The 13,780-nt window shown below is 41.2% G+C and overlaps 1 protein-coding gene across 1 annotated transcript in view; it reads right to left on the bottom strand.

Moving 5' to 3' along the window:
- The window catches only part of LOC127639271 (membrane-associated guanylate kinase, WW and PDZ domain-containing protein 2-like), a 321,578-nt gene that overhangs the window by 74,804 nt on the left and 232,994 nt on the right, over positions 1–13,780 (bottom strand). The window contains exons 9-10 of the mRNA XM_052121194.1: positions 12,268–12,450; positions 5,277–5,894 (exon numbers count right to left, since the gene is read on the bottom strand). Coding sequence (XP_051977154.1) covers positions 5,277–5,894; positions 12,268–12,450 — 801 coding nt within the window. The remainder of the gene's footprint in view (positions 1–5,276; positions 5,895–12,267; positions 12,451–13,780) is intronic.

Raw genomic sequence — 13,780 nt, 5'->3', positions numbered from 1 at the left:
TACAGGTAAAGAGCTTGGCCCAGATTAAGCTGGCTGGATGTAGTCATGCAAATGCCTTATTTTGCTTTCCATGTCTACTTTTTCTGCGATGGACTGGCGACCTGTCCAGGGTGTCCCCCGCCTTTCGCCCAATGTTAGCTGGGATAGGCTCCAGCCCCCCGCGACCCTGTACACAGGATAAGCGGTTGACGATGGATGGATGGATGGATGGATGTCTACTTTTTAAAATGATGGGGACAGATGAAACATGGACTGTTTTAAGATTAAGGGACCTAAAATATTTATCAGAGAGGACAAAAAAACATGTGTCTACAAGAGCACATATGGACAATAGTGTCAAGTTAGCAATCCTTGGCAGAGTCAACATAGCTACGCAACTGGACGAAGGCCACAGAATCGGGATAAGAAAGCACAATGAAGAGGTGGATAAGAATCGACACATTTTATAAAAAAATCTTGATCTGTGAAATGCTGTAAGCTCTGGCTATTCTCTCCATGGAGAAAAACATTTATCAAAAGCATTCCTGACTTCAATAATAGGGTCATTGAGAAGTTTGCCACTGAGAAGGAAAGAAGGGCAAAATTCCTGTACAAATAAGATGTCACACACACACACACACACACACACACACATACACATAAATAAAACAATAAAAGAGAATTCAGTGTAAAATGCAATTTACGTCTGGACTTGGATTTATTGATAAATCCATCTGCCTTCATAACAAGAAAACGTGAGCATGCACAAAAAAAATTCCTGCACGTGCATTGGCTCAGAGCCCCGTGATTTCATTAGATTTTTTTGCTTTGTGCTTCTTTGAAATTACTTCATTTGGATCCTTACTTTTCATTCTGCTTCAGACATGACAGAAATAACCAACCCACTATGGATCCAGCAGTAAGAATCATCTACATGTGTCAAGGAACTTGCCCTATAGGGGAGTATGTGGACGTTTGCAGGCATTCCAACTGGGTGGATTGGTACGAGCTAGCTCTAAAGGAGATCACAACCACTAGTGGTGGTTTGGGAGATTACCCCTATACTATGTAAAGCCCTTTGAGTGCCTAGAAAAAGCACGATATAAATGTAAGGTATTATTATAATCTTTACCCGATCCGATATACAAGATTGTACAGAGGGATGGTCATTGGCTCAGATGATGGACATTGCCATGTATTTGGAGGGATCAGACTTTACCGTGGTTGAGATACAAGTTCTTGCCTGAGTATGTGACCTCCATGTGGAAGAGGATGAAGAGAGGGAGAAAAGCTGTAGTTTCCCTGGAGCCACCAAAGGCCGCTGCAGCTCCCTTTTCACCTGAAGTGCTACCTACTCCCTCTGCAGCTCACCTAGAGGCAGCAGATTTTGCAGTCACAGAGGTGGTCCCAGTGGTCTCAGTCTTGGGGCATCCAACCTCGGTGGTCCCTGCCTCGGTTTTCCCGGTGGTCTAAACTTGGTGATCCCTACCTCAGGGGTCCTGGTGGTCTCAACCTCTGTGGTCCCTGCCTCAGTGGTCTATATGACCACACTCTCTACATAACCAGTTACTCTTATCACAGTCTCAGTGTCCTCGCCTGCCATGGACCACGAGTCAGCGTCCACGCCTGCCATGGACCATGAACCAACGTCCATGCCTCCAGTGGCTCCGACCCCTGTATCCCCAGTGGCTCTACCCTGAGTCTCTTAGTTTCTTTTCTTCTGAATCCCCTAGTGCCTTATCCTCTGAGCCCTTTGAGTCCCCTGCTGCCCTGACCTCCGAGCCCTATGAGTCCTCAGCTGCCATTACAGCTTCCCTGGCCACTGAGCCATCAGAGTCACCTAGTGCCCAGATCTCTGAGTCGCCTAGTGCCCAGATCTCTGAGTCGCCTAGTGCCCAGATCTCTGAGTCGCCTAGTGCCCAGATCTCTGAGTCGCCTAGTGACCAGACCTCTGAGTCCCCTGTTGTCTGGAAACTGCCAGCCTCTCCTGCCTGTCTGCCTGGTCCGCCCTGGTCTCCTGGCTGTCCGCCTTGTTCACCTGGCCATCTGCCCTGTTCTCCTCGCCATCCGCCGGTTCTCCTCACCCTAGTCCACCCTGGTCTCTTGGACGTCCACCCTGGTCTCCTGGAAGTCTGCCCTAGTCCACCCCGGTCTCCTGGACGTCCGCACGGTCCGACCTTCTCCTGGCTGTCTGCATGGTCCACCCTGTTCTCCTGGCCGTCTGCATGGTCCACCCTGTTCTCCTAGCCATCCATCTGGTCTGCCCTGATCTCCTGGCCATCCGCACTGGTCTCCTGGCCGTCCGCACTGGTCTCCTGGCCGTCCGCAATGGTCTCCTGGCCTCCCGCCGGATCCGCCCTGGTCTCCTGGCCTCCTGCTGGATCTACCCTGGTCTCCTGGCTTCCTGCCAGATCCTAAAATCTTGTTTTAGTTCCTGGTCTTGTCGCTGTTCTTTGTTCCACTCTGATTGTTCCCCAGGTGTTTCTTGTTAACCTTGTTAGTCCCTGTGTATATATTGCCCTCGAGTCTTTGTCAGTTATTGTCCTTCATAGGCTGTAGTGTTTGTTTTCTAGTTTTTCAGTATTTGATTTCATTTGTGTTTTTGCTTCATTAAAATTACTACATTTGTATCCTTACTGCTTCTCAGGCTTAACATGTAAATCACATGCAGTCTTTAAACCAGCATAGTGATCATGGGCTTAATGATCATTCATGTCTCTCTCATTAACCTCTGCACTGACTCCACATACTTCTCTAAATATATGCTCCTCTATTCCTTCTCTCTCTCTCTCCCAAATATTTATTCTGTGTATTACCTCACTCTGTCTCTCTTTCTCTGGATTATATCAGATGCCCTGATAGCTATGGGCCATAAATCACATAGGCTCAAACTGCTTTCAAAAAGGGCTTTAAAATTCTCAGAATAGGTGCCATTGAGAGCTGCGGCCGTTGAAGGGCTTTTTTGTATGTACCACACAAACTGCTTTCTTAAGTATAGACAGGTGCATATCGATTGGCTTGTGCCTGATTTAATGTTCTGACATGAATAACACAAGTAATCTCGGCCTAAAACCGAAGCAGAATTCAATGCTGAGTGCTTCCAACTGCAATTAGTACTCAAATGCAGTCTCTTCTGGGCTCTGACATGCTGGACGGACTGAAAATTACTGCAAAGCTGGCTTTTGTATAGAATAGATGTTGTATGTGCTTGATTAATTGGGGGTGAACCTAAAATCAGTTTAGGTTGAGAAACAAATGATCACTAGCAATAATCAACAGCACTGTAAAATAATCAGCATTGATTTGCTGGCCCTCAAGAGCAAGACATTGAACCAGAATGCCGTAATTTGTATGTGAGACACTGTAGTTCTCTGAGATGTTCCATTTAAAGAACTTCTTTAGAGTATCGATTGTCTGCAATTAAAGGAATAGTTCACCCAAAAATGTTCAGAAAATTAAAATGACTTTTTCTTCTTCTCTGGAACACAACTGATGCTGCTCTATTCCACACAATGTATGTGAAGGAGCTGTCAAGGTCCAAAAATGACAAAAAGCAACATAAAAGTGTTCTAAAGTACTGTAGTCCATACCACTCGTGCACTGTATTCCAAGTCTTCTGAAGCCATATGACACCTTTAAGAAAGAGAACATACCAAAATGTAATGTTCTCCACCGTAGCTCTCAAATCTCATTCACATTTCCGCATATTCAAAATTACCACATCATGATTGATTGACATCCAACCTAAAGCGAAGGTCTTCAAGCACTATATTTGAATATACACAAGCGTGAAATAGATTAGAGTGCTAAAGTGGAGGGAATCATTTTCCGTAAAGATCTAATTCAATTTCGGTTTGTTCCTCACTCAAAGAAATTGTACAGCTTAAGAAAACACAAAATATTTTGCACGGTAAGAAGTTTTACGGACTACTTGTTTGGTGTTGTGTGTTCTTTTGAAGTTTGAAAGCCCCTGATCACTATATATTTTCATTGCATTAAAAAGAACAGCATGAAGATTCTGCAAACTTATCCTATTGTTTTCCAAGGAAGATTGAAAGTTATTCAGGTTTGAGTAAAAAATGCCAGAATGTTTTATTTTGTTTAAACTTTTAAATATGTACCTGGTTGTAAATTAAGTTTTGAAGAATTTTAGCTGTATTTTGTAAATGCATGTAATGCAACAGTCCTTGTACTGAATGCTGGATATAGGTTTGAGCACAGGTAATGCTTAAGCATTTTTGTGAGCTTGCTTATTATGTGTCAGAGTCTATTTTTAGCCACTGTGCTTATCTGAGCAGTGAAGGTCGCAGGAAACGCCAAAAACAGCTTTTTCATCAGCATGACTCAGTGCTTTGAGAACATCATATCTCCTAAGAGGGAATTAAAAAACTGCTTAAGAGGACAAGATGACCCAATCAAGAGGCCTTGTAGGATGGGTGCATACATACATAAAAACTGCATTAGTGGTCAATGGCAGATATAATGCCTATATATATATATACTGTATATTGTAATTCATGCTTTCACTTGCAAAGTAAATTTATCATAACTAACTGAAAATAACAGATTTCTACAATGACATCGGTAACGCTGCTAGGTGAAAACGCAGCATAACAAAATAAGTGAGGGCATCTTGAAATTAACACTTATTTTACGCAATATTTACTCAGCAGTTTTGAAAACAGAAAATATGCATTATCAACTGACAAGTCTGTCAGTAAATTGACACTAGGTGGAATGAGCACCAATCTGGCACAGTTGGCTTATGCCACTAATCACAAAATGACCAAATACTGGCTGATTAATCAACCTGGCTGATAAATTGGTAAATACAACCATTAGTTCCCATATTTGAATCTGATTAACTGACATTCCAAGAGTGCTATACAGTCCAACAGAATTGTGACGTTGAATTGTTTGCATCACTTTGCTTCTGCATATGCTTGGCTTCCCAAATAGTGGCAGGGATTTTAATTCACAAATCATTCCAATATAACTTACAGTTTTGCTCACTGGCCATTTCTGGAAATTGCATATTTACGCCAATAGGTGGCAATAAATGAGCATATAAGCAATATGACCCTCCCAGTAGTGCTTTTGTTCCACATATCATCACAACAACAACATCAGCAATCTTGCTAGCATGATATTGCTTAACTGTCAATATTCTCTTCATACAGTTTGAGCAATGCTTTGGTACCAAAGAGCAACAGTCGAATGGGTTTCTGTGGTCTTGAAAATATGCAAACCCCAAACATATACCACCAAAACACCACCACACACTTGTGCTACATTACCTGCCCCTCCTCTCTGTATGACCAGCGTGGCCTCTGCTCCAACCGGACACTCCTTCAGCAGGTCCACCACTTGTGTGTGTGAAAGTGTTAATGCAGGTTGCTGGTTAATCTCCACAATCAGATCGCCCTCGCACAGCCCCGGGCATCCTTGGGCCTCTAGAATCTGCTTCACCCTCTGGCCTCCATTACTGTCTGCTATGGTGAATCCAAAACCATCCGCCCCCTTTACCATGGTAACCGTCAGCAGCTCTCCTCCAGCTGCTCCTGACGATGCCATGGAGACGCTGTCCTCGAGAGGTCCAGCGTCCAGGTGGGTGTCGCTTGGGTGTGGCTGTCCCATCGTCGTTTGAAGGGGGTCAACGAAGCGAGCTGTGCGGGAGATGTACTCCATGTAGCTGTCATAGCTGTTCCGCCCGTTAACCAGTAGAGGGCGCTCAATGAGGCCGAGAGGGGAGAGCAGGGTACTGGCTGCGTCCTCAGGATCATAAGGAAGCGGGTAACCCCTGCAAAGGACGAGGGTTACGCTCTGACCAATCGGGACTGACTGGAAAAGTTTAACCACATCGGCATGGGTGGTGCCCAAGACACAGACGTCACTGATGTAGACGATCACATCTCCTAGAGACAAAACAAATAGGTACAAATTAACACATAGCTCTGTTCCAGAAGGTAGTGATCTGTCAACCTAGACAGCATTTTAAGGCATCAGAGGTACAGTCGTGACGCAAAGGCTTTTTCAAAAAGTAAGCATCATATTTGTGTTGCCTTTTAAGATACCACGTTTACTCATCATTGAATGTCCTTCACAACAGAGGTCTGCATTGGTATTAAAGGGACAGTTCACCCAAAAATGAAAATTCTCTCATCATTCTCTCATCATTCTCTCATCACCCTCATGCCATCCAAAATGTGTTTGACTTTCTTTCTTCTACAGAGCACAAACAATTTTTAGATTTTTAGAAGAATATCTCTACTCTATAGATCCATTCAATGCATGTGAATCGTGGCTTGAAATTTGAAGCTCCAAAAAGCAAATGTTGTGAAACAGATTTCTATTTAAGTAATTATGTTTTTCACTGGCAATTCCTGCAGGAAATGCAAATCTAGTTTAGGCTTTACCCTTCACCTTGGAAACCGGATTAAAACAAATAATTACAAATGCCATTATTATAGAAATGAGTAATCTCGCAAGCGTGATCAATGTGTTTGTGTGATACACTGTGCAATGCACTGTTTGCTACTGGTGCAATTAATCAATTGCCAAGCAACATTTCATGCAATGCCGTACTCGTCTATCACTGGGCCTGGCCCCTCCTGGCTGTTGTGTGGTGTGCAGGAATTTAAATTAATCTTGGTAAATACGTTCGACATTTGCCTAGAGCCTCCTGTGTCGCAATCAATAATCTCACATGCTTCTGGAGAGCAAATGATAGCCGCGTGACCCGGCTGTGCCACACCTAACTTTATGTCAGCATCAAACTACATCAAACAAGCATAAGATGTACAAGTGCACCTGCATAAGATACACTACATACAAAAACTAGGTGGTGACATTTACAAGTTTTGCTGTTGCACCTCAACCCATTACTAACTAAATCAAACAGCTATGCAATCTTCTTAGACAAACATTTGTTTTGTTTATTTTTTGTAGAATAGAGTGTTTCTTTACTGTTCAGGCATGACAATTGACTGCATGCATGAAGCACTGTCTATACATAAATGATTTACTGAGTCTGATGGTGGGAAGCCTTTACAAAAACTGGAAGCCATTATAGCAGCCAAGAAAGGAGCAACTCCCAATGAATGCCCATGTTCGACAAGTATATATGTGTATGAGTGGTTCAGGACAGGTCTCCACATAAAAGTAATACACATAAAAGGCCATAAAGTCAATGGAGATAGAGTTGGTAAGTTAGATTCCATTATGCGACTGTTAGATTGAAATAAATCTAAAATAACAAATATTCAACAATTTGTTTACTCAAAAATGTTCATGGAAGTCACTGTGTTGCAGTTTTCACGTATTGAAATGTTTTATTATAAATATTGCTGTTACAATGTATTTTAATATTGATGCATAAAAATGAAATGATGATTAACTTAATTAATTTAATTCTCCTTCTTTGTGTTCATTTAGTATAAAAAAGTGTAGATTAAATATACATTATGATATGCAATATCTAATACAAAAAATGACTTTACTGTAATTTATTTATTGCATTAAACATTTTGAATCTAAATCAAGTTTATTTGGTCAAAATAATGGTTTCTCTGATAAAAAAAAATAAAAAAATAATAATATTTGAAATAGACTGGGTTCATTAGATGTTAAGATCAATCAACATCATTTGTGGCATAACCGCAAACATACTTTAAACCATTGCCTTGTGTATTAAACAAACAAACAATAAAATTATAAAATTAAATTGTGGGCCAGTCCATAAACATAAAAACGCACACTATAGTCACAAAATGTAAACATTATATGTGTTAACGTGATTAAAGTGTGGTAAAATCGCTTACCTAGTAGTGTAAAGTTATTTCCAATTTGGCAACTTTGTTGCCAATACAACGCAATGCTGGTAAAACCTATAATTGATTTTATCAAACTAAAATCCAGAAGAAAAAATATTTGAGACTAGAGTCATGTTAACACATATAGGGCCCTATTTTAATAGTGCTAGCGCTAAGCGCAGTGCAATGCCATATGTCATATGTGCAAACTCAGTGGGTATGGCCATCAAATTGATGTATTTTTGTGTAAGCATGTGCTAAGTCTAGACACAAATGGATTTGGCAAAATCGTGCGCGCAACGCACAAATGGGCTCGATCAAGTGCAATTTGAGATTGAGATTCTTCTCTGGTTATTACAGCATCTGCTTCATATTATATATTCCATTCCCTCGAGCACCAGTGATATAAACCAAGATAGCACATTTATGAGAAGTTGGTAGTGTAAATGGACTGTATACAATGAATAAGAAGAATTGAAAATGACGATCTTTTGTGCATTAACTGTGTCCTTGATGACTGTCAGGCATATTTCTAGTGACACGCTCCTTTTATATGCATGGGAAATGTGATTCTCATCAAAATTTGGATGAAATTTCTTAAATTATAGAGAATGTACGTATTATTCATTATTTTCATCTACTGACTCAAATCATGGCTAGGCTATTAACAGTGATTGTATCGGCACTTCACTTCTACCGTATTTTCTGAAATACGAAAAGATTCAACCCAAAATATTTCTAGATTCAAATGACACTTCAAACTAAACAAGAATATGATAAAAATAACAAAGTGGTCAAAAATAAAAATCATACCAAATCCGAACATTTTACCCTCTCCAACTTCTTCCAACGGTCCCTTTTGCAGTGACTTTTCGACAACAGGTGGAAAAATACCAATACAAATTATATCAGAAATACTGTAAATATGAACATAATAATAATATTAATTGAGAAATAAACCATGAGCTATATATAGTTTAACACAAATCTCATAAAATGTGATGTTTCACAATATTTTCAGAATTTGGACATTGACTATGGCTGTGTCTCGTTTGGATGCGTCCTTTGAAGGCTGCAGTATACCGAGTGTCCTCCTATAAACAAGCGATGAGATAAAATGTGGTTTTGAAACATCTTATCGCAATTAACTATTTCTTAGGAAAATAGCAAATTGCACTTTGTGCTACTTCATTACCATACAATACACCCACAGTTTGCGCTCATACACCCACAGATAGCACAAACACTCCCACCCACGCCCACGCCCACTTGTGCTTTGCTCTGGCATGAAAACTGCACTTCTCACGACAATTGGATAAGACATTGCGCGCGGTCGTAGTGGGTAGGGAAAATAAAGGCCCTTGTGGCTATACTTTTGAAGCACAGTGTATTTTCTCACATAGATATAGATATATTTATTGAAAATCCTTAAAAGTCTGAGAGAAGACAGGGTCTAGTTGTCAGAAATTTGACTCCAGTGAACATTTGTTAAGGTAGGTTCATTTTTGAAAGTCAATTTCTGTATTGGCACATACCTTAAAATCTTTTAAACTCTACTGCTGAATTACAGACTGTCTCTGAGATGCTGCGCAGAGCTAATGACAGAGAAAGACAAACTAAGAGGAGTCTGATGTCGGCGCATGCCAGGAAACCCAGAGGAGCACCTGCTCTGCCACTGACATTCTAAACAAACACAATCAACACACAATCCACCGCACACTGTCGCCAAGCAACAGCAACAGACTACTACTGTATGCGAATTAAGTATTAAACATCTAATACATGTAGAGCTCTTCCAGCAGGCTTATGAGTCGTGTGCTTCCTGTCCCTAAGTAGCATACTAGTACACATGATTCAACTTATTATGTGCTTGTTAAGTCATTATTAGAGGACTCTGGTGCAGCTGTGAGGGGCAGAGTAAACATACACTCCGCAGAGGCATCTGTCATGGCCTCTGAATGCAGGGAGTGAAGCATGCCAAGCCATAGAAATTCTCGGCAGGAAGAAAGGGGAAAGAGCAATATATGTCATGTTTGTGTCACATTAATTGTGGATGAGGTATTAAACAGGTAGCTGTTGTTGGTCATTGCGGTAGTGAGTTCTGGAGGTAACAAGTTACAAGTAACATTATGTAATGAAATTACATTTTTAAAATAAGAAGTAAAGTAACACTGTGTCCTAACCAGGTGTAACGTGATAAATTACGAAGCAATAAAAGCTGTAACTTCCATGTAAATCTGAGTTTGTGTCCTAAACATGCACAATTAGGACAAGGTCAATGCAAAAAATAAAAAAGTATTTTCTTACTCATTATTGTCTGCTTTTCTGGTAAAAATATCTAAACAATCACTACAAGTGACAAAAATGACAACAAAACAAACAAAAAAACAAAAGATTTTTGTTAACGTACAATATTAAGATGTAAGATCTTTACAAAAAAATAACGACTGATAAACAAAGCAAGCGTGTGTGTGTTTACGCTCTATGGCTGAAACGGACACACACCAGTTTTGTTTTGTGTGTTTGGGGGAAGAGCATGCTGCTCTTGCGTTGGGCCAGGTGGGGCGGGTGCGAGCATTGCGATTTGTTTACAGTCAAAATGCTTCACACTCGTCTCACTTACTTCCAAGAGCCAGCGCCCACACTTTCATCTTGGGGCTCTCGCATAGATCTGGCTGAGGAGCGAGAGACGGGTCCGTCCCTATCGCTCGCTCTCTTCCCAGATCCAGCGGATCCTTCTCATCAGCCTGAAGCACGTTTCGGCGTCTCTTCGGTTCACGAGGGGGACGCTGAACCTCTGAACATTCCACACACAATAATAAAGCGTCTGAGGAATTACTCGAGGTGGTTACTCGGGCTGTGGCCAGGCTACAGTTAGACTGGCCACACAAACAAGAGAGCCCCAAACGCTCCAAACTAGAAGACAGATTTCTGTCTGGTGGCCAAAAAGTAAGGGAACGCTATATCAGTCCCTTCCTTTCTTTGATGACCTCCATGACGAGCTGACTCGTTCATGGAGGAAACCTTATACTTCCCCTGTCTTCGTGCCCTCGACGTCGACATATTCGACTATTGCGGGTGCCGAGGCACGGGGGTATTCAGTGATGCCGCCGGTAGGAGAGACACTTTCGGGTTATCTCTCGCCTGGCTCGGCATCATCACTAAAGCGACCCACTCTCCCCACAAAGCCGTGCAGGACCACCTCCATGCTTGTGGGGAAGGCTTATCAGGCAGCAGGTCAGGCTGGTTATTTGGTGATGCTATAAATGTAGTTATCACCAGGTTCCTGGAGGCAAAGAGTGTTTAAGTATGTAAAGTGTTTTTTATTTACACTATAATACCTTTTTCAAATAAGTAAGAAGTGTTACTGTTTATTTAATTTCCTGTACAACTGAAAACCTCTCACCATTACATAGTTATGTAGTCTACACTGCAAGCGAGAACTAATGATGAGAAAGAAACGAACACATTACTCTTCATACAAAGTCACAATGTAACTTAAGTAATTAGTAATTAGTTGCTTTTATTAGGAGTAACAAATAATGGGATGCATTACTTTTAAACGTAACATTTCCTTGCACTAATGATGCTCATCTGTGTGCTCTGCAGGTTGTGTGAGTGAGGTTTCTTCTCTGAACACCACCGTATCCCTAATCTAGCAGAATTGGGTATTTCACACTCGCATGGACCTAAAGCTCCTCCACAGTCCTGTCTGATTATTTGTGTGTGTGTGTGTGTGTGTGTGTGCTTGTGTGAGTGTTTGTGTGTGTGTCTGCAGAACAGCACAAGTAGGACACGGAGCCCAGGGGAGCAGGATGGGTGGAAGAAAGGAGCAGAGAGGATAATATCCACAACTACAGACAACAATAATAAAAAAGAGTGGAATCTTGGGAAATGCATTGTCTATATTCTGAATAGACAAAAAGTTTGAAGCAACTATGGTGAGAATTCACTGAGAATAAATTGTGTAGCTCTCTCTCCCTTCTGGCGGTTTGGATTGCAATCTCCAGCTCTCACTGCAACAAAAAACTGTTGTTAGAGGTGACTTCCCACAGGTGTCAATCCTAACCGCTCTTCCTCTCTTGGCCTCACTCTCCACAGACATAGCTCAGCCATGCCCCCATCACCACAGCGTGTTTTTTAGTAATACTGCTGCAGTCACACTCCCAAATAGACTGTACTGGAGTTACAGGTTTCATAAGCCACGCTGTGATTGATACAACCTTCCCACATTGCAGACAACACACACACACACAAAGCCAATAAATACACTGTCCATAAAGGCACTTAACCTCTGACTGTCTCTAATGCACTATCAAAGACAGATTTTAACTGCAACCTCAGCAGTCATACAGACACAAATTGAGACTGAGAAAGAATAGCCAGCTGGGAGCTCAGTTTGAGTGAGAATAGCACATTATCACCACTCAAACATCAACCTGCCAGCATGTAAGTGTGTTCATTTTTTTGTGTTTACCTGTAGCCATTTTCCCATCTTGTGCTGCGGGTCCGTCGGGTATGACACTTTTGACCTGCAGAAACTCGTCCGGTTCATCACCGCCTATGATGGTGAAGCCAAATCCCATGTTGCTTTTCTGCAGGGCTGTCGAAAGGAAACTCCCCTTCAGCTGTGTGGGGTCCCGTGTGAATAGAGGCTTTTCTGCAAGGGCAAAAAGATGAAAACACACTCTAGATCACAATGAAGCCATGCCAATTGAAGATAGCCAGACATTTATGGGGGGTACTTTGTAAGCCACTCCACAACCATTACAAGCAGCCGATCGCATCACTTTGGGGAATTCTGGGTAGAAGGCCAAGCGCTCTGCTTGCAGCCAAACAAACAACAGCAGAGTGGGAAAGGATGGCTAGTTTTTTACTCAATTCTCACTTTGGCTCTTTAAACATACTCCAACGTTACATTAAATGGTGTTTAGCCATGGCCAGGGTTTTTTCTGAAGACTTAAGCAAAAACAAAAAAGAAAAAAAGCAAGGAGAAGAACCAGCACAGGCAGAGCGGTTCTTCTATTCTCTCAAAGTGGAGAAAAGCAGCCACAAAAAACATTCTGGAGAAGCTCTTTTGCTGCAGTCACACAACAAGGACATTTGTACTGAAGAGATGCTTCTTCAAAACTAGAAGTGCTTACTTCAGTACACTGTATGGAGTTAGAAGATGCCAGATTTAGTTACTCCATCACCTTTTCTTGTTTAGAAGTTGTTTGGTCCACCATCAAGGTCCAATCTAGACCTTCAGCTATTTTTGCCATGCGTTTGTTGGGGACAATAGCTGGTCCAAATACCCTGCTGAAAAACCAGCTAAGACCAGCAGGAATTTTGGTTTGGTTGCTGGTCTAGTTGATCGACTAACATAATCTTTCTGGTGATGCTGGTTGATCAAGTTAGTTAAATAAGCTAGATAGAGCACAACAGTCTGGTTCCGGAAGTAAAAATTACATTATTATTTTTTCTTTAGTGGAAATAGATTTTTAACAATAAGTTATACACCTTTAAAACAGATGATATTGTTCATAGAAAGCAAGTTCTTCTGTTGAAGCCAACAGTCTGCATTATTTCATCTAAAAAAAAAAACAGCATTTAATAGCAGCATTCCTGGTGAAGAACAAAACTACCCATGATCCTGAAGAGAAAAGATCCACCAATCAGAGAATTGAGGCCAACAAAGTGCAGCAAAAGAGCACTGCAGAGTGATGCACTGTGAATGACACAATGGAGTTGATCTGCATACGCTCTCAAATAACTTTTATGATTGCATATACAGTATCTGAATATTTTGCAATAGACTTAAAATATAGTTTCTATACCTCTAATAAACAACTTTAAAAACAACAGTTTTATATGTGTATACTGTTTTTAATTTGATTACATCATTTGAATATTTCAATTTGTATTTTTTTTCAACTCAGAGTTTATAATGTTGTAATTAATCTCAGAGCTGGTTGGTTTGGTTCATGGTTTAAAACTCTTTTATGAAG

Source organism: Xyrauchen texanus, chromosome 47 (genome assembly GCF_025860055.1).
Source record: "Xyrauchen texanus isolate HMW12.3.18 chromosome 47, RBS_HiC_50CHRs, whole genome shotgun sequence".
In the NCBI taxonomy this organism is placed as follows: Eukaryota; Metazoa; Chordata; class Actinopteri; order Cypriniformes; family Catostomidae; genus Xyrauchen; species Xyrauchen texanus.
The sequence above is the reverse complement of the archived record's forward strand: the minus strand, read 5'-3'. Positions and strand labels throughout refer to the sequence as shown.